Source organism: Platichthys flesus, chromosome 10 (genome assembly GCF_949316205.1).
Source record: "Platichthys flesus chromosome 10, fPlaFle2.1, whole genome shotgun sequence".
NCBI classification, from domain to species: domain Eukaryota; kingdom Metazoa; phylum Chordata; class Actinopteri; order Pleuronectiformes; family Pleuronectidae; genus Platichthys; species Platichthys flesus.
In genome coordinates, this window is record NC_084954.1 from 21,908,131 (window position 1) to 21,932,215 (window position 24,085).

The 24,085-nt window shown below is 43.7% G+C and overlaps 2 protein-coding genes across 3 annotated transcripts in view; both read left to right on the top strand.

The window, feature by feature from the left end:
• The window catches only part of pals1a (protein associated with LIN7 1, MAGUK p55 family member a), a 39,109-nt gene extending 28,964 nt beyond the window's left edge, over window positions 1–10,145 (top strand). Inside the window, exons 8-18 of one of the 2 annotated variants that reach the window (XM_062396495.1) lie at window positions 860–1,021; window positions 2,473–2,550; window positions 2,740–2,923; window positions 3,147–3,218; window positions 3,761–3,832; window positions 3,980–4,147; window positions 4,251–4,340; window positions 4,475–4,587; window positions 6,484–6,600; window positions 7,319–7,429; window positions 7,534–10,145. In XM_062396495.1, coding sequence (XP_062252479.1) covers window positions 860–1,021; window positions 2,473–2,550; window positions 2,740–2,923; window positions 3,147–3,218; window positions 3,761–3,832; window positions 3,980–4,147; window positions 4,251–4,340; window positions 4,475–4,587; window positions 6,484–6,600; window positions 7,319–7,429; window positions 7,534–7,710 — 1,344 coding nt within the window. In that variant the 3' untranslated portion in view covers window positions 7,711–10,145. The remainder of the gene's footprint in view (window positions 1–859; window positions 1,022–2,472; window positions 2,551–2,739; window positions 2,924–3,146; window positions 3,219–3,760; window positions 3,833–3,979; window positions 4,148–4,250; window positions 4,341–4,474; window positions 4,588–6,483; window positions 6,601–7,318; window positions 7,430–7,533) is intronic. The other variant, XM_062396496.1, reaches the window with a different exon arrangement.
• Window positions 10,146–18,748: 8,603 nt separating this feature from the next.
• LOC133961979 (histone H2A-like) lies at window positions 18,749–19,272 on the top strand. The gene has a single exon (XM_062397403.1). The coding sequence runs from the start codon at window positions 18,886–18,888 to the stop codon at window positions 19,270–19,272; it is 387 nt and encodes a 128-aa protein (XP_062253387.1). The 5' UTR covers window positions 18,749–18,885.
• Window positions 19,273–24,085: the final 4,813 nt, after the last annotated feature.

Consider the following 24,085-nt stretch of genomic DNA (forward strand, 5'->3'; position numbering starts at 1 on the left):
TTTCGATATATCGTGCAGCAGAAAAAGTTAATGACACAAACACTCTTATTCTTGCTTATCATGCAAATTTTGAATGCAGCTGTCTATAAAACAATATTTACAAAAGTCTGTTCCCTAAAACATTGGTTAATTCAGACAAGTTAGGCCATGAGGTCGAATGAATTGTTTAGTTATATAATCATAGAAAAATGAAACAAAGCCTTTTACTAAATGAATGTTCAGAGGTAGTGAACTTACATCTGACTGAGAGGACGGATGATCTTTTGCTTATTCTAAAAAGATATTGGCTCATCCCCTGCCATATCAATTTGTATGGTTCCTCTTAGGCTGTGATACTGCCTCTGTAGAGCACTGATAATAGAGTAGATGTCAGTCATATTAATAAAGATAACAAAGTAAATATTGTCATTGCCATATTATTGAGATGTTGCTTTGTTTTTATGCTCTCTAAAGACATTTTCCGACCTGACATGTGGAGGTTCTCTTACACAGACCGATTCAACATAGCAACAAGTTCTCTGCATTATTCAGGGCATAGGCAGGAAGTGGCACATTTACTCCTCAGAGATCACGTGGTTTTCTTGACAACTACCAAACACTGGCGTCTGCTCTTATCACCACAAACTCTCTGGACTATCTCTGTCTGTGTCTTCTGCGAAATGTCACTGCTTTTTCAGGGGAGATATTTGTCTTGATTTCAGTGATTTTCTTCTCAGTTTTGCGTCTGTCATTCGTTCAAGGCGCATGCTCCTGATGAATCCCATGGGGGATCCCTTGCTTGACAAAGCACCCCAAAGTATTAACTTGTAGTGTACATCTCATTAATAAATGTGTGTGTTATTCCCCTGTGTGTCTGTAGGGAGCGACTGTTCGTAATGAAATGGACAGTGTTGTGATTAGTCGCATTGTTCGCGGCGGAGCAGCTGAGCGGAGTGGACTGTTATCAGAGGGAGATGAAATCTTGGAGATCAACAGCATTGAGATAAGAGGGAAAGATGTCAACCAAGTCTTTGACATTCTCGTAAGTATTTTATCAACTCAGAATACTTGTGTAGTGATTATATTAATCTCTTAATTACTTAAAGGGGACATATTATGAAAATTCCACTTTTGTAGTGCTTCTACACGTTAATTTGGGTATCTGGCATGTCTACCCTCCAAAAAACTCTGGAAAAAAACAACTCCCACGATTTGTTGTGGTTCCTCTATGTCAGAAACGATACGCTAGAGTGCGTAGAATGGGATTACGACCGAAATAAACGTCATAGTCACACCATGCCCATGTAGGGAGTCTCGCTACATGGCCTTGGACCAGCGAGCTAACCCATCCCTCCCACAACCAACAATAACAGATTAATTCAGGAAGAACATGGATGCAGCGCCTTTCTCATCAAAACCAACTAGAGCAATACGATTTTTTAGACAAGCATTGTGACCAACCAACAAATGGGAGCCTACAGCTCTACATTTTACTGTCCAACATTTCACATCGGATTGGGTGTCTAGAAAGGAACAGTGTAAAATATATTGTTATTCTTTATTATCTACAAAGTGAGTGATTGCAGTATTTAATTAGCCTGGATGCCAGACGAACTTAGCCCCGCCCACAACATTTTTGGTCGGGCAGTTCGGTCTGGATCCGCTCCATTGGGAAAAAATTATGCCCCGACCGGGCCAATCAGATTGTCAGGGCGGGCTTTATACGATGATTGACAGATGATCAATGGAAACGTAATCAACCACGTCATCAAAGTGCCCTTGGGTTGAATTCGTTTTCATCAAACATGCCTGCCGCTGGCGAGCTGAGATGTGTAGATGCTGCCATTGAGTCTGTTTTAGAAGACATCGACAGCGCATTCATTTTGAAAGAGGAACACAGAACGTGGAGGCGACGCCAAAGCACTGCACTATCCCTATAGCCCCGGCGCTTGGCTGTTCACAACGGACACTGAAGCGACGCTGAAATGCCGGGCAGCGCTAATAATATCACCCGTTGATCCAGTAGATCGCTGCACGGCTTTGTGCCGGTCACACCGGAGGCTGAAGCACCGCGAGGCAGCCTTGGCGCAGAGTTTTAACATGGGAGTGGATGGGAGCCAGCTGTTATTTAAGGCTTGGCGCTGCGCTGAAGCGTCCGGTGTGAACCCGGGTTAGTAAATAACTCACAATGCGTTGCTTAGCATACTACGTTGCTCTGATTGGTTGTAGGTCTATCCAATTGAGCGAAGAGGAATTTTACTTCCTGGTCAGTTGAAACACGCCCCATAATGAGAACCCAATGGAGCGGTCTCAGACTCACATTCTGACTAGAATTGTGAGTCTGACAAAGTCAGGCTAGTATTTAATGATATTTGGATTGAATGTGATACAAATGTAAGATGTCCAAAATGTATCAGAAATAGTAGCCAAGATGATAAATAACAAGTTCACTTTTCTCTCTCTTGTGTGTCTGTGTGTGTATGTGTTTTCCAGGCGGACATGCATGGCCTACTGACCTTTGTGCTGATTCCCAGCAATCAGAGTAAACCTCCTCCTGTCAAAGAGACTGTGGTGAGTGCTCAACATAAATGGTGGTTTAATCTGGAAGAAATTATGTTTGTTATCTGTTCTTCCACCAGACTGACTAATGACCAGTTACCTTGGGTTTGCAAATGCTGATTATTTGAAGTATTCTGATATAAAATATCTCTACTGTTATAGATAAATCAGTTTTCCTGGTCTCTCCTTTCTCTTATCCAGGTTCATGTGAAGGCTCATTTTGACTACGACCCCTCAGATGACCCTTATGTGCCTTGCAGAGAGTTGGGCTTGTCTTTCCAGAAAGGAGACATTCTCCACATCATCAGTCAGTCAGACCCCAACTGGTGGCAGGCTTACAGGGATGGAGATGAGGATAACCAGCCGCTGGCTGGACTAGTACCAGGTACTACTGTCTGTCTGTGGCTGGAGTCTTTTAGGGTTTCTTCTTTTTAATATCTTGTGGTTTTGGTGAAGCATGGGCAGAATGTTTGGTCAGACTCTTGCTGGTAAATACACAGGGTTGTTGGTTGTTAGCTGAAAATACTGTATAAACTTGCGTCCACTCTGCATTATATGATATGACGGCTGTTTTTTTTTTTCCTCATATTCTCTTCTGTTTTCCACAGGGAAGAGTTTTCAGCAGCAGAGAGAAGCCATGAAACAAACCATAGAAGAAGACAAGGAGCCTGAGAAGCCTGGTCAGTTTCTCGGCTATCCACAAATGTAACCCTGTAACAGTAAATAACCTTTTAAAGTTCATAATTTGATCTAAGGTTAAACATTGCTTATAACTACATTGCCACCAAATATGAGACAGGAAATTGAGTGAGCTACTTTTCATCCAGTGTCCAATTTGACCAAACTATATTACTCAATTTATATAGCTAAGTGTGTGTGTGTGTGTCTGTGCGGATATGTCTGTGTGTGCTCCAGTGATTTCTGTGTTGTGGACGCGTCTGAGCAGAGAGTCTCCTGCTGGGTTCTTCATGTGTGAGAGGTAAACCATGGAGAAAGTCCAGACCCAGTTGTGCCGACATTCTCCAGAGTTCATGTCTGAAAACTGATTGAGTGTGTATTTGAGAGGAGTGAATGGGCCTCATAGTATAGTTTTAGTAATGACAGGAGAGCCGTGCTATATAAAGGTAGTACGTGTACCTTTTCCCTTCCATATAAGAAATGATTGATGGAGTCAATCACTTGGAGTTTGAAAGTGAATTTTACGTTGTGTATATGTCCACAGGGAAGCTTTGGTGTGCAAAGAAGAACAAGAGGAAGAGAAAGAAGCCGTTGTACAACACTCACAAGAATGATGGTGAGACCATTGTGTCTGTGTGTTTCTTAAACCCTAAGCTTAAAGATATAATATGTAACAGAAAATGACTAAACCTATTCTAGACTCTTGCAGTGTTTTTTTGGAGCAAATTATTACTTGTTTATTCTGTCCTAATCATTGGTCCAGATTTTGATAATGAGGAGATTCTCACCTATGAGGAGATGGCTCTGTACCACCAGCCAGCCAATAGGAAGCGGCCTATTGCACTGATTGGCCCAACCAGCTGCGGACAGGGAGAACTTAGGCAGAGACTCCTCAACAACCAACCAGAACGTTTCGCTGGAGCTGTACCTCGTAAGACTCTCTTACACCCACAAACATACGCACATACAAGTGCACAAACAATTCCATGTGTTAGTGGATTCAAAATACTGTGTTTTTTGCACACATGTAATAGACACCACGAGAAGCCGTAGAGAAGGAGAGCTGGGTGGTCGAGATTACCACTTTGTCTCTCGTCAGACATTTGAGGCCGAACTGTCAGCTGGTAAGCTAAGTTGTAAAAATGCTGAATGTTTATTTGCAAGAATAATCTGGACATTCAGTGATGGTTTGTGTAAGAATTGTGTAACAAAATTATAACCAGATAGTTTCTAACTTAGTATTGTCTACTTTCCCCAGGGAAGCTGATCGAATCTGGTGATTTTGAGAAGAACTTGTATGGGACCAGTTCAGACTCAGTGAGGCAGGTCATCAACACTGGAAAGATCTGTGTGCTCTGTCTCCACACACAGGTTGTTATTCACACTCACACACACCAACAGTAACATGAGAGAAAGGAACTTTTAAATTGTGTTGATTTTGGTGCCTCTGTGGACAAAAGCAGAAATGTTTCCCCTGTCACCTGGGGACAGGTTAAAAGCATTGGTCCAGACCGTACAGAAAACACACATGTATATCAAGTTCAGGACACTCACCAAGAAAACACTGAGACACTGCAGCTCTCTTTAGATTGTTTTTAATGTAATGATATATCAGACAAAACAGTAAATGAGTCAGTGTACATCCTCCTCTCAGACCACTGTCTCTCTGCTCCAAATGCACGCTGAAACTGCTTTCAGATATCCACTGGACTCCACAGATGCATGTGTGAACCCGAAAGTCAGAGTGAGACGCTCTGCAGTTGCTACTGCTGATTGTATCCCCCTTACCTCCTAGTTACAAGTCTGTATGAAGTCTTAGTGAACACTGCAGGGGATCCCCCGCTCTGCGGAAAGATAAAAAATAAAAAGATTAATATACATAGAATATGAACCCATTTGTCAGTAAAAAAAGATCCTCTTACAATATAAGAACTGATTTAATATTACCATTGAGTATTAAATGTATACAGGTACAAGAAATGTATACCCCCCCCTACACACAGCTGTTTGCAGGATTCTGGAGCGCTGCTCTGTACGGGTTAGCCTTCAGCCTGTAGCCCAGCTCGCTTCCCCTGCTTCTGTTCCCTCTCCCGCCACATAACCATAGGCTTTTCCAGCCTGACTATCGTTGCTCTGACTTTGCGGGTAACTAGTCACAGGGACAAACATTGACATGTTGTGCAATAGTAGGAGTAGATTAGACGTTGGCTAATTATTAATAATCATGAAATATGATTATTAAAATAACAATTATTTATTAAAAATAATCAAATTATAAAGCTATTAATTAAGAATAGTAAAACAATTAATTAGAAATGATACAGTTATCCATTAATAATAGTTAAAATAATTAACAAAAACAATAAAATTATCAATTAAGAATAATACAATCTGTAATCATTGCTTATTGTCGCGGGGCACCACCCTGGTTACAGGGACCAACTAGTCAAACTATAGTTATCAGTCTCAAGTGATAAAAGTTAAATTAATAATCTCAATATTTAATATTAATGATTATATTATAAACAATGAAGGGTTTTAAGTTCGAGCACAGACTATAGTAATCCAGCTATATTCACATACATATGCACAAATAATCACAGAAATACAAATACTTTAATTACAAAAGTATTTATTAAAAAGGGAAATAAAGTTTATGTTATTTCAATGATTCTTCATTTAACAAACTCCAATATTTCAAAGATGGCAACAACAGCAGCAGCACTTATCACAATTAAGACCACGCATGTGATACGGGGTGTCTATGTGTGTGTGTGTGTGGTCGTGTGTGTGTCTGCCTGTCTGTGTGTGTGTGAGAAAGAAAAGGGGGAAGTGGCTATGGCGTACTGACGAGTTCACGTGGTGACGTCGTCTGGCCGAATTCAAGGTGATGTTACATTCACATACTTTCAAGATGGAGGTTGCCTAGTGAAGCCACGTTGCGAAAATACACGCTAAGTATTTAAACTAGTCTCTGCCCAGACAATAAAGCCTCTTACTGTGACCTCCGCGGTGTTGCTTGCGCGTGGGGCGCGGGTGTTCCGGAAGTCCTGTGAATCTCTCGTTAAACCTCAGGATGCGTGCTCGAACGGCGGATTCCTGGAAAACAAATCAGTGAAGTCCTGGCCTCTTAAGCGGTGCTCCGGTGGGTCTCGTGGTTGCAACGGAGGTCAGCGCTGGGCCGAATAGAGCGAACTTCTCTTGCTCTTGGAACGGAATTCTGCTTTGTCTCTTCTCTGACGGGATTCTGCTTCGTCTCTTCTGCAGGGAATGAACAGCGGTGACGCAGCTGTGGATTTGGAAAGAAAGTCTCTGAGCTCGGCCTGCGAGCGAGTTCCTGTGCGCTGCCTTTTCAAGTTAAAAACAAAAATAGTCTCTATCAAAGTAAGACGTCGACTGATTTAAAGGAATAAAACAAAATGAAAATAAAACAAACGTCTGTAATTGCTCCCTAAAAATACCTCCGGATCAACTAACTGGAAAGGTCAGCTCTATCTTCAGGGAATTGGGAATGGGCAGCTAAAAGTTAAAGTTGATCCTTTAGAGCTGGAACATCTGAGAGGCCCCGAAGGGCCCTGGTCGAAGTCCTCAGCAGGGAGAAAGAGACGTGGTTATTGATGTCTCAGTGGTTTTATTCTACCTGAGAGGTCCAGCCTCCTTGAGGTGCTGGTCATAGGATGATGCTGGCTTTTAGCCAATTGAGTGTCAGAGGTCAAAGGAGAGTGGGAGCGGCCAGGAGCAGAGCAGGGGTATCTGGTTAGACCCCAGGGATTAAGTTACCACCAGAAGATACAATCTCCATGCTTGATCTGAAAGGGACTTTAGCTGGCTTCATCTTGGATCAAAGGCCTCACTTTTATGGCCCATTGTGTGATCCCACCACATGGTCAGTTCAGCAGGGACTCTTGCCCAACAGACAATAGTTCAGAGAAAAAGACAGTTTCTCCCAGATTTAATCATGAGCTGTTTCAGGTCATAAAGACGCAGCAATATTGAAATAAGACTGTGTCATAACACGTTTAAAACTCCTTGGAAGGGAACTACATTACTCAGATTCAAAAGATGCTCATTGAACCGTGTGTGCATGCATGTGTGTCCACAGGCTCTAAAGGTGCTGAGGAGTTCAGACCTGAAACCTTACATCATCTTTATAGCTCCACCCTCCCAGGAAAGACTACGCGCCCTGTTGGCTAAAGAGAACAAGAACCCCAAGGTCCCTGATTAACTGTCGACACTATCTCTTCACACTCTGACAAATCATCACTGGTTTTGACATTTGTAAAATGCTTGCCTTATTAATGTGTGTTTTGTCTTTAGCCCGAGGAGCTGCGGGACATTATAGAGAAAGCGCGAGAGATGGAGCAGAGCTGTGGTCACCTGTTTGATGGTGTCATCGTCAACACAGACCAGGACAAAGCCTTCACCGAGCTGCTACGACTCATCAACAAACTGGACACTGAACCTCAGTGGGTGCCCTGCTCCTGGCTGCGCTGAAAACACACACACACATCATTCACAGAGCCCATTTCTTCACATTTCTCAAACTGGACCTCCTTTTACACAATGTGCTGTGCTGATGTTTATGACCTAACATTACGGTTGATGTATGGAATAACAGGAATGAGAGATGTTGAGAATAAAGTCGTAATATTAGTATTATATATATATATATATATATATGATATTATTAAATCGAGTGTCACAACATCATTAGAAAATAAATGTCTTGAAAAATTCCAACTTCCAAGTAAAATATTGTTTGCAGGGTTAGGGTTAGGGTTATTTCATAATTTGGGGGATTTCCTTGCAATTCTGACTTTAATCTTAACTTTGAACACTTTTTACACACGAACAATGCAGCAGCAGATTGTCTGCTCAGACGAGTTCACAACACAGAACTCTCTTGTGAGTTCGGGTGGGGCAGCAGGCAGAGGCAGGAAGTTGCATATCAATTCTGCTCAAACAATCAACTGTTTTTTTTTTCACGGCATATAAACACTGGCACTCGGCCCTTATCACCAAAAACTCTCCTGACCTCTTCATCTGTGTCTTTTATGTGTATGCCACTGCTTTTTCATCCTGAGATATTCTTATTATTTGAGGCCTTCTGCAGAAAGTCCTGAGGTTCTCACTGGCCATTCTCCAGAAAAGATGTATGTGAGACCACTTATGTCTGAGATTATCCAGAGTTCCATGCATGTCTGAAAGCAGCGTAAGATTTCTTATTTTTATAACTGGAAGATGTTTCTCTTGTTAAATTATTATTAATTAATAACTTCCTGTCAAAACTAACTTTTATTCTACAGTTGTGATCATGACACAACCATTCATTCTTAAAACAATAACGTAATATTTTGAGTTGAAGTCAAATTATACAATGTTCATACTCGTTTTTATTCTTAATTCTTTTTTAATTGTCAGTTTCTCATAAAACTACAACTTCACTAATCATTACACGTTTCATCTTCAAAATAAGGTTTTCTGGTGATACTATGACTTTATTCTCAGAACTATTTGTTTCATTACAGGCCTTTCCTCCATGACTTTATTCCTGCATAATCTTTTTTCCTTAAAAAAGTACAACTTCTCCAGAAGTTGGTGACTTAAATTAATTCCATCTACATCACAGCCATTTCGCCTAACACTGACCGTAATACATTTTGTAGAGATTACATCCTCTCCACACTCTTAACCTGGTGTCACTGATAATAACACAAAATGGACACATTTTAGTTCATTGACCTACTGTCATGAAAGGGAGGGAAACCTTTCTTTTTGTGACATTGTTATGACAGTTATTTCTGTCATCCTGAAATTTATTTTTCTTTCTTGTTTTGTTCTTTATCAGAGATGCTGGACCTTTTTCATGGTGCCTCCTTAGACTTTACCCTGTAATCATTTAAATTATGACACACAAATCCTTTTAACTTTTACAGTCCAGATGATCAATGTAAACGTCTGAATTTGAGTTTAAACATCTGAATTTGAGTTTAAACTTCTTAATGCTGGGTTAGATATGTAAAAATGTGCATAGATCCCCCTAGTGAGAAGTAAATGTGAAACACACACACAAACAGACATTAAGATGAATACACAGACAGACATTAAATATACACACACAGCCATTTAGTGCATATATAAATTCACGCTGAGCCACTACATTTGTTGCTACGAATAACACACGTGTCCTCTACGTGCACACCACAGCGTGCGTTAGCCACTGAGGTCCCCTCGTTCTGCGGGAGTTGGACAAAGGCCTTAAACTGCAGCCTTCTGGACCCCGACTGACTGACTTATTGACTCACTCACTGGTTAATGTAAACACAATTACAATAAACAGTAAAATAAACACAGCACTTGATATCACTTTTTACTTGCTCACTTTGTTTTCCTGACTGACCAATGACAGCTCTCCATGTCAGCTAACCTGTCTGATCACATTCAAGTAGTGCTCTGAGCCTGAGCCCTGAGGGACAACTGGGTGAAGGACAGTTATAGTTTTTAGTTGAGTTCCTGATCGACACCAGTTCTAAATTTATTATGTAATAAGTGTGCAGGCGTGTGTGTGTGTGTGAATGGTTCTGTGTGTGTGCTTGTCTGTAAAGATGGTGTATGAAGTAGACCTGACTTATTATCACTGTTATCACTGTTTAGAGCATATATATATATATATATGTATATATACATATATATATACTAAAAAAAGCTAATGCTTGAAATAGAAGTCCAGAATGCACCAATAGAATTGCAGGTTACCTTGTGCCTCCCTGTCATTGGTCCAGGAGGTAGAGGGAGGGCAGGGGAAAGTGAATGAACTGTATTGAATGTAAAATGAAATTTCCTGTGTATCAGATATCACATGTTCCTGAGAGAATCTGCTTTTTGTATGAATATTCACAACAAATAAATAATAGATGATTGCTACCAAATGTCTGACTTTGTGTTTGTGTTCACAATGTCTTCAATTAAACTGTTTTCTACAGGAGACCTCTCCAAGGAAATGTGCCTGAAGACACGATCAGAGTAATACATTCAAATAACAGAAATAAATAATGGTTTAAAATCCTTGAAAGTTTAGTGTAGTTTGACTTGACTTCTTCATATACTGTGGAGAACGAGATGTCCCGTGGACACAAAGTTAATTTGTTTAGTTCTTGTCAAACATGTATCACTGTATTTCAAAGGTCCACCTATCCTCTTTTCAGCTGTCAAATGCACCTCAGGATGTTCATCAGTTAAAGGAACTGGCCCATGGGTCATCTCATGACTAACATTAATCCTTAGCTCACCTGATAAGGCCAAAGCTATTTGAGTTCAGTGAAGAAGACCCTGAGAAGTGGTTGAAAGCTCAGAAAAGAAGTGGAGCTTCTGGTTGAATTGATCAGAGTCACGCTCCTCTGGGGAACAAGAGTAAACTTCAGTGGTCAAAACGTTTAATGGAGGAGTCCAAACCATTCACCCCTTGGACAGAGCTCCATGCAGTGTCGTTCAGGACAGCCTCATCACCGTCACACCAGAAGAATCACAGGAGGGAAGTATGATAATGATGGCTGAGTTCCATTTAGCTGCTCCACTTCAATGGTCCTGAAGTTGTGCATGCTGGATCACTGTCATGTGTACTGGGGCACTTTAATACAACAGAGGACTTGGTCAATGTTATTAATGAAAACCTGATTCATGTGAAACACGTCTATAATCCAACATGTGACCGGACACACAGCACCTAACTTTTAAAAGCTGATTTTACAGCTTAAAGTTTTTTTTGATCGCATAAACACTAAAATCATAAGTATTACACAATTATTAAAACCTTACACTCAAGGAGCAAAACATGGGCCCAGACCACTATAAGCACAATGTCAGCTTCACACGTGTTGTCCACTATATGAGCCAATTGGTTCAACACAGTCATCAGGTGTGCAGACACACCAATCAGGTTTAAGAACCTTAAAAATACATCAGGTGAGTTCACCTGACTTTCCCCAAAATTGAAGGAGTCAGAAAAAGAAGAGTGAGGGTGAGAGGGGGATTCCACGGCGGAGGAGAAGGAGGAAGAGGAAGAGGCAGTGTACGAATCTGTGGAGGAAGATTAGGGACAAATTTGTCCGCCAGAAAAAGGCTATGAGGTGCAGCAGTGGAGGTGTAAATAAACAGTCAACGACGACTGCCACACACAAAGAAGGCGTCTCTAAGGTCCTCTTCGACAAAAACGTTACCCCACCTAGTGCTCTGGCGTTGAATTGCTTTGCAACACAAGCAACCCTTGGAGAACCATTAATCAAAACGCAGCTGCAGTTGGAGAAGCATGCGCCGGCCTTAAGAGTTCAACCAAACCATCGCAGATATACAGTGTAATCTGTCATTGTAACTTGTACTGGATACAGAATTATCTGTTTGTCCGATATTTGCTGAGCTTACAGTGTTTTGCACACTAATGTAGTAGCATGAAAACTGGGACATGTTGCATTTGTGTAGTGTAGTGGTGAATTCATTGTATATTTGCACTTTTTTGCAATTGTTGAAAACTGTAAGCAAAATTACCTTCAGAGTTATTGTTTATGGCTACATTACATGGTAAATAATAAAGTTAGTAATACATTTAATAGATATATAACATTACTTATTCCACTAGACTTGCATCATGAAAAATGTAAAGAGGTTGAAAATTGCATTCCATCTCTTGTACCCACACTAGTTTTTCATTAGAAAAGTATTAAATAGTGCATTCATACTGTTCATCTTGACAGATACATGCAGGTCTCTTTAATACCGTGGATCTATGTCCCTTAGGCGTATTGGAATTTGAACTGTGTATTTTTTATATTGACACTTCCAGATGAGCGCTGGTTTTCTCACTACTGACTGGAACTACTGACAAATAAAAACTACACCAATGAATACGTTTTGAATGCCGATGAGCCAAAAATGACGTGTGTTTTTAGAAATGGTGGATGACATCAGGACATTCGCTCTTTACCAGAGGTGAGTGTGTGGCTCTCAAAAGAGCATTTGTGTCGGTGGTTTCCAGCAGCTTTGCTTTACTTGGACTTGGGGGCCTTCTCGGTCTTCTTGGGCAGAAGAACAGCCTGGGTGTTGGGAAGCACGCCCCCCTGAGCGATGGTCACTCCGCCAAGGAGTTTGTTGAGCACCTTGCCTTAATGTTCCGTGGGAGATCCATTCCTTATGCGACGCAGCCTGTGAAACGGCCTCACAGAGCCAGTGAGACAGGCGCTGTGCCGACAGGGGGAGCCCTTGAGAATGCTCCCTCTAATGCACAAACAGACGCTGTGAATATCGTGATGCTTTTAGGTGTAAAAGCAGGATTAGGGCGTAGAATAGCCGAGCTGCCATCTCCTTGGATCCGAAGACATGAAGGTGCCACAGAGAGAGCAGACAAATCACCAACCCTCTTTGCAGATGTCAAAACCAACAACAGAGCTGTTTTGACTGACAGTAACTTCAGCGAAATTTGATCCAATGGTCCAAAGGGGGCTTTTGCCAATGCCCGTAAAACCAGTGCTAAATCCCACTGAAGGGCCAAGGAATGTGACACTGGCCTGTCTCTTCTTACGCCCCTCAGGAAACGCTTCGTCAGAGGATGACCCCTCATGACAGGAAGAAATAGCATCAGCGCATGTCTTCACCGTGCTGTAAGCCAAATTCCTATTCATCAAAAGCTGGAGGAATGACAATACCTGAGGCAGGGGACACACCGTGGGATCCAGACTCCTGTCTACACACCAACGCTGAAAAGCGCTCCATTTGGATGTGTATGAAGCTCTGGTAGATGCGGCCCTGGCGCCCTGGATAGTGTGCACAACATCGCTCCTCCTGCCTGAGGAGCGATGTTGTGATTGGACGGGATGTAGTAACCCGACCAATCACAAGCCTTGCGGGCTGCGTGAGGCTCGCGTCGCTTTGTCGTATAGTTAAGGCCAAATTATACTTGTGTTGCACGGACGCACGCATGCACGCAAGACACGCAACACGCCCCTTTCGAGCCCTCTGGCGGCTTGCGTGCGTCCGCCAATTTTTCTAACTATACAACAAAGCGACGCGAGCCCCACGCAGCCCGCAAGGCTTGTGATTGGTCGGGTTACTACATCCCGTCCGGAGTCTAGTTTCCGGTTTCATGCCCCACAATACGCGGAAATCACGGAAGATTTAGAAGAACGAATATGGACCAAATAGAAGAGCACTTGGCAGAAGAGATCCGAAAGTATGACCACTTGTATAACCCGTCACTGACTGGCCGATTTGTCCGCCAGAAATAAGCTATGAGGAGCCGGAGTGGCGATGTAAATAAACATTCGACGAAGAAGAAGACTTCTCTTCTTTGTGTGTTTTGTTTTCGAAAAAAAAAGTTACTCCGCCTAGTGTTCTGGCGGTGAATTGCGTTGCAACACGCGCAACACGTTTAGGAAGCATAAACCAAAACGGATCCATCGATGCAGCTGCGTGGCCTTCCGCGGTTGCAGTCGCAGGACTATAATTAGGCCTTTAGAAAAATTGGCGGACGCACGCAAGCCGCCAGAGGGCTCGAAAGGGGCGTGTTGCGTGTCTTGCGTGCATGCGTGCGTCCGTGCAACACGAGTATAATTTGGCCTTTAGCAGGAGGATGGGACGGGTCGGCCTTGTCTGCAGTCTTCAGCATGTGGTCGAGAGCCGTCTGCCCGAAGAGTCCGTTGGGCGCTTTATTGAGCTCCTTCCGCAGCCCCTCCGGCAGGTCGGAGAGGTTGAGCCAGAGGCTCCGGTGAATCATCGTCTGCCAGGCGGTGATGCGGGAGGTTGCTACAGCGGCGGCGGCACTCAGGGTCAGGACTGTGCTGGAAGCTTTGGCCAGGTCCTCTGCTCGATCGGCCAGGAGGTCAGGTTCGGTGGTCATCGATTTCATCCAGTGCGCCAACAGCGCCACGTTGTTGGCTGCTGCTGACGCCTGGACAGCACACTGGTGCGAGCAGTCCGCGAGCCTCGTCACCAGCTGGCTCGAAGGGGATGGCGGTATAGGCCGCCGTCCCCCGAAGGGATTGACTCTGACGCTGAACACGTAAGCCAGGCCAGGCTCCAGTGGAGGTACTGGGGGGAAGCCTCGGTCAGACAACCCCACCACTCTTGTGATGGGGACGTACGAAGCAACCGACGCCTTCAGCTTGCCCGGTTTTTCAGCCGAACTGGACTGGTACGCCTCGAAGCCCGGGAAACGGGGCCAAAAAACATCTTGACGAGTCTTGTGTGGCGGAGGCACATCTCCGACCCACTCGTCTGGCGGAACCGCGGCTTGCGGGGATGGCACCGTCAGGTTCCTGGAAGCGGCCGCCTTCTTGATTATATTCGGGAACTCTTTCATCAGGGCGCCAATGGCTGTCAGGGGAGTAGAGGCCGGTGGTGAGTACTCCGACCCCTCGAGCTCGAGGGGGGGATCTGCAGGTGGATAATTATACTATTTAGCATCGGGAGCGGAGTCAGCTGACTCCGGTCCACGCTTATCAAAAAGATTGTTTGCTTCGACCAAGAGGTAGAACCTGTCATCGGCCCTGCCGGCGTATGCGTCAGCTCGCCTGCGTCTCTCGTGCTCCGTCAGGAGCTTGCAGAAGGCGCACTCGTCTCCGGAGGTGAGCGCCAGGCCGGCGTGCTCTGGGCCCAGGCAGGACTTGCAGCATGCATGCAGGTCATAAGATAGAATGTAGCCGGTCTGGCAAACCGGGCACAGGCGGATAGAAGGATTTGAATAACTTCCGTGCTGCTCCATGGTTGCTGAAGAAAACGTGGAATCGGTCGTCAGGTCTCAGTCCAATTTATACAAGGTGAGACCGGGGTGGGGCCCACAGTTGGTGGGCGTGGACTAAAGTTTTCAGTGCTGCGCATGCGATATCCATTAAGGGCAAAGCCCAGGGCCCTGCAGGCGACATAGGTGGTTGCCTAGGGCGCCCCTCAGAGGGGGGCGCCAAAAACAGCTGGGCAGAGTTTTTTGCGCCCCCTTCCACATATGGTATGCCCCAAAATATTTGATTTAATTATTTTAACAGTAATTTAAGATTATTCCTAATAATATACCTGATAGTCACGTGGGTTTATGTTTCATTAGAGAGATCGGTTAATGACAGCAGCATTCGGGTGGAACGTTTGGCACGGGAGCAGTTGCGCCTCGTACTGTCTCTTTGAGGGTAACTTCCGCCCAGATGCAGTCTTGATTAGAAACTGAATGCTCTGTGTCATCATTGCTGCTGCATTCATCTTGTATTCTACAGGTTATAGTAGTGGGTGAGAGTCACCTAAAGGCCGAATTATAGTCGGGTTGCACACACGCACGCATGCACGCAAGACTCGCAGGCCTAATTATAGTCCTGCAACTGCAACCGCGGAAGGCCACGCAGCTGCATCGACGGATCCGTTTTGGTTTATGCTTCCTAAACGTGTTGCGTGTGTTGCAATGCAATTCACCGCCAGAACACTAGGCGGAGTAACTTTTTTTTTCGAAAACAAAACGCACAAAGAAGAGACGTCTTCTTCTTCGTCGAATGTTTATTTACATCGCCACTCCGGCTCCTCATAGCCTATTTCTGGCGGACAAATCGGCCAGTCAGTGACGGGTTATAAAAGTGGTCATACTTCCGGATCTCTTCTGCCAAGTGCTCTTCTATTTGGTCCATATTCGTTCTTCTAAATCTTCCGTGATTTCCGCGTATTGTGGGGCATGAAACCGGAAACTAGACTCCGGACGGGATGTAGTAAGCCGACCAATCACAAGCCTTGCGGGCTGCGTGAGGCTCGCGTCATTTTGTCGTGTATTTAGAAAAATCGACGGACGCACGCAAGACGCCGGAGGGCACGAAAGGGGCGTGTTGCGTGTCTTGCATGCATGCGTGCGTCCGTGCAACATGAGTATAATTCGGCCTTAAGGCCTAATTATAGTCCTGCGACTGCAACCGCGGAAGGCCACGCAGCTGCATCGATGGATCCGTTTTGGTTTATGCTTCCTAAACATGTTGCGCGTGTTGCTACGCAATTCACCGCCAGAACCATAGGCGATGTAACGGTTTTTTTCAAAGACAAAACACACAAAGAAGAGACGTCTTCTTCTTCGTCGACTGTTTATTTACATCGCCATTCCGGCTCCTCATAGCCTATTTCTGGCGGACAAATCGGCCAGTCAGTGACGGGTTATACAAGTGGTCATACTTTCGTATCTCTTCTGCCAAGTGCTCTTCTATTTGGTCCATATTCGTTCTTCTAAATCTTCTGTGATTTCCGCGTATTGTGGGGCATGAAACCGGAAACTAGACTCCGGACGGGATGTAGTCAGCCATGGATGCACTCTGTGAGAATAGATCCATCAGAGGGACTGCTGCTCTTGATATTGACTGATTTTAATGAATGTCTTATGGTATTTACATAAAGCTGGGAAACAATGAAACCTTATGAAATATGAAGGTGTCACTAAAGATCATTTTTGTATTCTCTGATATGATCTATTCAGTTCTCTTAGGTTGATTTAAGCTTGTTTAAATCATTTAAACAATATTTGTATCCATTCTATTGTAAATGGATGTTTCAAGCCTTCTCTGCTGACTTGATGTTTTAGATGTAGTGGGAAGACTGTGTCATATATTTGATATTATAATAATTCAATTAAATTGAAGGGGATAATCAGATTGATTCCATTCTGTTTATATCCTGCATAACATCTACAATTGAAAATATTTGAATTTTTCAACACAATAGCAGTTTCTACTGCAGTACGTGTTTTATCCCATGTCTCAAGAATTAGTGATCTGTGTTATTCATGAGGGGGAGGTTGGGATTTCCCCTGATGGTTATAATTGTATTAGTAAAGAAGCTAATAAAATCATTGCCCTTCAAAGTTAGAGGAATGGATCAGTAGAACCATGACTCTCTGTTATTTATCAGTGCCTTCTTGTTAGCTCTTCCCTGTCTAGGTGAAAATCCTCTTGGTTGGTGAAACGCTACTTCTTATCCAGCTGCTGTGATGTCTGTTTTAAAACAGGTCCTTGATAATTAAACCGTGGAGTTAATCTCCTCTGGTTTACTTTCTTAATGTTAAGAAGAGTGACAGTGTAAAGGGTTGCTTGTAATGAGGCTGCTGTACATTTAACAAAGTTAGCAACTAGTGTGGAAGTGAAATGTTGATAACGTTCATGTATGTCACTGACACATGGCTATGAATTTAATGTCAGTACTTGCCAGATATAGCTCTCCAAGTGGAGATGGGGGTTAATGCCCCTGAACCTCAGATACAAACAGATTATTCTAAACTACTGGTCAAACCTACAAGGACACAGGGAAGAAGAACAACCAAATGTGAGGGCCCTTAGACCATGCTGGGAAAGGGAAAAAGCTTAGACCGAATGTTATGTATATACAGCAACTAAAATGTCAAAAAAAAGTATCAGGTTACTTGAAAAACCACAGTGCAAGAGTTCCTTTTCCTCCTGTATGACATGACTTTTATATTCAAGAACAAATTAAGAAATTGGGCAGAGATAGTAGAGGTAAGACTACGGACTACACACAATACTATGGACCCAATATATACAGATGGGTAAAAGGAGCCAAAGGAAGGAAAGACTAGGTTTTCTTTCGTTATCCCAGTGATAAATGTAACTTTACCTCTACACAGTAGAGATACAAAAGTTATAGTATGTTCAGATTCACTATCAGCATTGTTGTCATTACATTCCATCTCATCCCATTGCAGAGCAGATATTCTTTATGACATATATGAAACACAGACTAAATTATTCAAGAACTGAAGTCAGATTCATGTTGGTCCCAGCTCATAGGGGCATTGAGTGAAATGAAATAGACAATTCACTCCCTAAACAATCATTAAAACATGCAATAATTATAGAGGAAACATTCAGTAATACCTTAAAAAAACTAAAATAATGAGTACCATCATGACTGACTGGCACAAACATTTGGTATGAGGGAGGGAAATGAGGCCATATGTTTCGGTTAAAGCAAAAAGTTTGGGCAATGAAAACAACAGGGAAGAAACAAATATATCAAGGCAAGGACATACAACACTGCATCTAAAAGGGACACATCCATAATGAATGTGAACTTGGTTTAGGGGAAGACATTGTGGAATATGTCATCAGTCACAGCCAAAGATATAACACAGACCGAGGAAAGCTAGAGTTGGATCAGAGGAAATGTGGGGTGGAAGTGTGAAATATGATTAACATGTTAGGTATTGGGGAAGGGAAATATGAAGTCCTGTCAGAGTTTTTAAAAGAAACTGGATAAATTAGAAATATTAAACTTTAAATTAAGGGGCGGGGGGTTGTTTGGTCTGAGAAATGATATCAAGAATATGAATAATCAAAAAACTAAACAAAGAAAACACTCCAGTACAGTAGGTGGCGGTAATGCTCCTTTAACATTAGGTGCTACCCACAATTAAACAACAAAGAAAAGAATATCCCCGGGTCTTGATTGGTGAGAGGCTCCTCGTAGAGCTCAGCGCCGCCCGAAGGAGCAACCCACCGCCTGAGTCCCCGCTGCTTATTGGAGGAAAGTGCCGGCTGTTCTCGCTGGTTAGTCTGGCATGAATCGTCGTGCTCGCTCCGCGGATATATACAGTAGATTTCGAGTTGTTAAAAGCAGTGTCTCTTGACGTGTCTTAGGAAACAATCGTCATCCACTATGTCTGGCAGAGGTAAAACCGGCGGAAAGACCAGAGCGAAGGCAAAGACTCGCTCTTCCCGCGCTGGGCTCCAGTTCCCCGTGGGCCGTGTTCACAGGCTGCTGCGTAAAGGCAACTACGCACATCGCGTTGGTGCCGGCGCCCCCGTCTACCTGGCGGCTGTGCTGGAGTACCTCACCGCTGAGATCCTGGAGCTGGCTGGAAACGCCGCCCGCGACAACAAGAAGAGCCGTATCATCCCCCGCCACCTGCAGCTGGCCGTCCGCAACGACGAGGAGCTCAACAAACTCCTTGGCGGAGTGACCATCGCTCAGGGCGGCGTGCTGCCCAACATCCAGGCTGTTCTTCTGCCCAAGAAGACCGAGAAGGCCCCCAAGTCCAAGTAAAGCAAAGCTGCTGGAAACCACCGACACAAAGGCTCTTTTAAGAGCCACACACTCACCTCCAAAGAGCAAAACTCCTCATATCACCCATCGACTTAAAGTACACGCAACAGTCTTTATTTAGATAAGATTCAACTTTATCGTCCTTGCACAGAACAAGTGCTTATTAAAAATTAAACGCAGTTTAGCATATAACCAGAAGTGCGTAAAAGTGCACAGTAACTGCATATTTTAAGTGAATAAGTGAAGTGAAATTTGTAAATACATAAGATATGTACAGTAGGAAATATATATTGAATAGTGCAGTATTAAGAGGTATTTTATGCTATATTTTAAGCAAGATAAATATATATGAATACACTAATGGCGGGATAATACAGTAGTAAAACAAAAAAAGTAGCAGTCTAATGCAAATGTTCAAATGTTTAGTGGTTGGAGGACGGTGGGTGGCAGTCCAAGTTGGAGGAGGGAAGTATAGTGATGGGAAGTTCGGATCTTTTTACCGTGTCGGTTCTGAATCGCGTTCACTAGAATGAACGAATCTCTTTTTGAGTCATTCGTTCGTTTCAACGGGGGGGTGCAAACGATCCAAAGACTCGTACCCGGCAGATGAACGAATCGTTCAACTCCCGACGTGTTTCGTTCATCTGTCCACAGAGTCTTCGGCCAACGTGTCGGCCACACAGAGCGAGCTCATTTCGCCGGTGACCGCGGTGCGGGCGGCGGACGGGAAAATCGCTCCTCGGAAAAGCAAGCCGAGCTCCGGGGCGGCGGGGCTACAGAGCCCCCCGGTCACCTACATGCACATCTGCGAGACGGAGGTGTTCAGCTGTTCCTGCTGCGGCCCGGCGCCTCCATACCGCTGCACGTCCACCCGGACCTGAACGGGGATCTACGGAGCTGCCGATCCGCACGCTGCCAGCACATCCAGCTGGCCCGCCGCATCCGCGGACACAGAGCTTAAACTGCTGCTGATCCACTGACTATAACAGCGCCGCATTCCTACACTTATAAAATGTAATTCAATGTGGAATAATCCAAGTATTCAGAATACGTTACTCAGATTAGTTAATGTAACGGAATACGTTACAGATTACTTTTTTTGGCATGTATTCTGCATTCTGTAACAGAATACGTTTTGAAAGTATCCTTCCCAACACTGGAAATGTTACTGACTTGACAGCAGTAAGACACCTATATTTAAAAAAAAAAAAATTCTCAAGATGGTAAATTTGCACACACTTTTTAAAAAGTGCATGCCGTGTGTTTATACTTAAAAAATTGCAATTAGATTATTTCCCCATATCGTTCAGCCCTATTCAAAAGTCATAATGACTGGTTTTGTTATTTTCACTTTACATTAACACTTACAGTTTAGTGCAGTGTAATTATTTCCCGTGATAATTAAATGCCAGTGTGACTATAAATGACAATTTAAAACCATACAAACTGTCATGTTTTACTGTATATAAATAGAGGAGGTTTTCTTTAAAAAAATATGATCTGCCACACAAAAGCTGTCAGTCATGGATGCTTTCCCGCGATAGGGAATGAGGTAACTGTTTCCTCTTCTGAACCTATGGAGGTCACGTGGAAAATGATCCAAAGACTCGGACCCGGCAGATGAACGAATCGTTCACCTCACTAACCGTGTCTTCAGATCAGTGACTCGTTCTTCTGCCAACAGAGTCTTCGGATCAGTGATTCGTTCATCTGCCGGATACGAGTCTTTGGATCATTTTCCACGTGACCTGCAGCAGCCTATGCAACAATCCCGATGCGCGGCCACGAGAAAATGAACAAATCACTCTTTGAGAGGACTCGTTACTCCCGAGTCCTTGTAACGATTCATTCAAAACGAACGAATCGTTCACGAACGACACAACACTAAAGTATAGTCACTGGAGGAGGTGTGTGGTAGGGGGCAGCTTCTTTCAGTGTGGTGCAGAGTTAAGCAGGGTGACAGCCACAGGGATGAAGCTGTTCCTGGACCTGCTGGTCCGGTAACGGAGAACCCAGTAGCGCCTCCCAGAAGGGAAGGAGGGCAAACAGTCTGTGGCTTGCGTGTGAGCTGTCCTTGACGATGTTGCGAGCCCCCCGCAGACATCTCTTGCTCTTGACAGACTCAATGGTGGGGAGCGAGGAACCGGTGATGCGTTGGGCAGTATTCACCACCCTCTGCAGGCATTTAGCATTAAATACATATTCATTGGTATGGTTTTTTCTGTGTCAGATGTTTGTGTCATCTGGTGAGGAAACCATCACTCATCTGGAAGTTTAAATATAAAAGATACACACTTTAAATTACAGTACGTCTAAGGTACATGGATCCATGGCATACATCTCTCATGATGGACGGTATGAATGAAAAAACAACACATACTATCTTCATAATGAAATAGAAACTAGTGTGGGTAGAACAGATTTGCAATTTTCACCCTCTTTACATTTGTCATTATGCAAATCAAGGGTGAGAAGAAAACACATCTATTCATTACACTTCTTACAAACTATTATATGATAGTAATGTAGTCGTAAACAATCACTCTGGTACCTTTGCTTAATCTGTAACATGAGCTTTGAAAAGTTAGGTGCCGTGTGTCCGGTCACATGTTGGATTACAGACGTGTTTCACATGAATCTCGTTTTCATTCAAAACATTGACCAAGTCCTCTGTTGTAATAAAGTGCCCCAGTACACATGACAGTGATCCAGCATACACAACTTCAGGACCATTGAAGTGGAGCAGCTAAATGGAAATTAGCCATCATTATTATTATTGTATACTTCCCTCCTGTGATTCTTCTGGTGTGACAGTGATGAGGCTGTCCTGAACGACACTGCATGGAGCTCTGTCCAAGGGGTGAATGGTTTGGACTCCTCCATTAAACGTTTTGACCACGGACGTTTACTCTTGTTCCCCAGAGGAGCGTGACTTTTGATCAATTCAACCAGAAGCTCCACTTCTTTTCTGAGCTTTCAACCACTTCTCAGGGTCTTCTTCACTGAACTCAAATAGCTTTGGCCTTATCAGGTGAGCTAATGTTTAATGCTGGTCATGAGATGACCCATGGGCCAGTCACTGATCAGTCAGAAAAATAATCAGGCAGAAAAAAATAGGCTCTGTGTGAATTTATCTATGCTCTAAATGGCCGTGTGTGTATATGAATGCATGTCTGGGGATATGTCGGTCTGTGTATTCATGTTAATGTCTGTTTGTTAATCTATTTGTATTAAGACACAAGACAGACCATTTTAGCAACATGATGGATTTACTTTGCTTGACCATAGATGTGTTGGTTCTGGTGTTATTACCATTCTCTCCATGTGCTTGAGTGACAGGTGGATTGAGTAATGTCGACAACACTTGCTTCATTTGTGGTCACACCATTTTTTTTGTTATAGTCATCTAGATACAGTCATCTAATTTTTCACCTACGTGTGTATCGGCACAGACTTGAAGCGTAAAGTGGCTGCGCTCTGCTCCACAACAACCTCTGGGCATCAAACTGTTGAAGTGCAGCACCTTAACAAAACAAACATCACTGTCCATGGACCTGAAACAAGATTAAATAACATATTATTTTACTCTGAAAAAATGATCTTAGTGTTCTAATCATAAATCTGAGAAAAGCCTCACCTGGAAAAACTCTCTACTCCCTCTGTTGGTGTTGCAGTGTCTGATGACAGTTCCTCAATACTTTAGTTTAATGACAGCCACTGATCAAGTTGATGCAGCTACAGAGCTCATTTGTATGACTCAAACAAGCAGGTGCAAAAAAAGAGGAGAAGCTGAGCGACTGGAAAACAAAGCTTCTGACAGGACATGGAGGAGAGTTTGTCTGGTAGTGGACGTTGTTCCGGTTCACATCATTTGGAGAGCAGCTTCATCTGTTGGCTGCCTGATGATACTACAGTACATATTCATATATATATGATGTGAAGTTGGAATTGTCATTTTCCTAAGCAGCAGTCACTTACATATTTAGCAAGGAAAGACACGAGGAAACTACTATAACTCTAACAACAAAGGCACACTATTTAAGAAGTATGGTTAATGAAATAAAGTGGATATCGCTGAACATCATATTACATGATGTATGTGTGTCAGTAGTAGTCTGCCTCTCCTTCACTCAGAGTCTAGAGCTATGTGTTATATTATTTGATGTGAACTAACTTCTAAATCTTAACATTGAACAAAAGACTTGACTCCCTTTAGTTAAGAACTCGGTCTCTCATATATTTATGGCCAGTGGTGATGATTTATGAGGAAACAGCTCTTTGTGCAAAGATGTGTGTGGCTCTTAAAAGAGCCTTTTACCAGGATGGACATGTTTCACTGTGAGTACAGCTCACTTCTTCTTGGCTGCGGTCTTCTTCGCTTTGGGTTTGGCGACCTTCTTCGCGGGGGCTTTCTTGGCAGCAGGGGCCTTTTTCACCACCTTCTTGGGGCTCTTCGCCACTTTCTTGGGGCTCTTCGCCACCTTCTTGGGGCTCTTGGTGGGCGTCTTGGCCGCTGCTGGTTTGGTCACCTTCTTCGGGGACTTTTTAGCGGCTGCTGGCTTCTTGGCTGCCGCCGACTTGGGCTTTTTAGCCACTGCGGGTTTCTTGGCGGCGGGCTTCTTCGCTTTGGGAGCGGCCTTCTTCACCGGCTTCTGGACCTTGGTCTCCACCTTCTTGCTCATCTTGAACGAGCCGGTGGCCCCGGTTCCCTTGGTCTGGACCAGGGTCCCACTGACCACCAGCTTCTTGATGGTGGTGTTGACGCGGGAATTGTTCTTCTCCACATCGTAGCCTCCGGCAGCCAGAGCCTTCT

Coding starts and splice junctions, on each gene's coding strand:
- LOC133961979 (XM_062397403.1), top strand. CDS start 18,886: ATGTCTGGCAGAGGTAAAACCGGCGGAAAGACCAGAGCGAAGGCAAAG.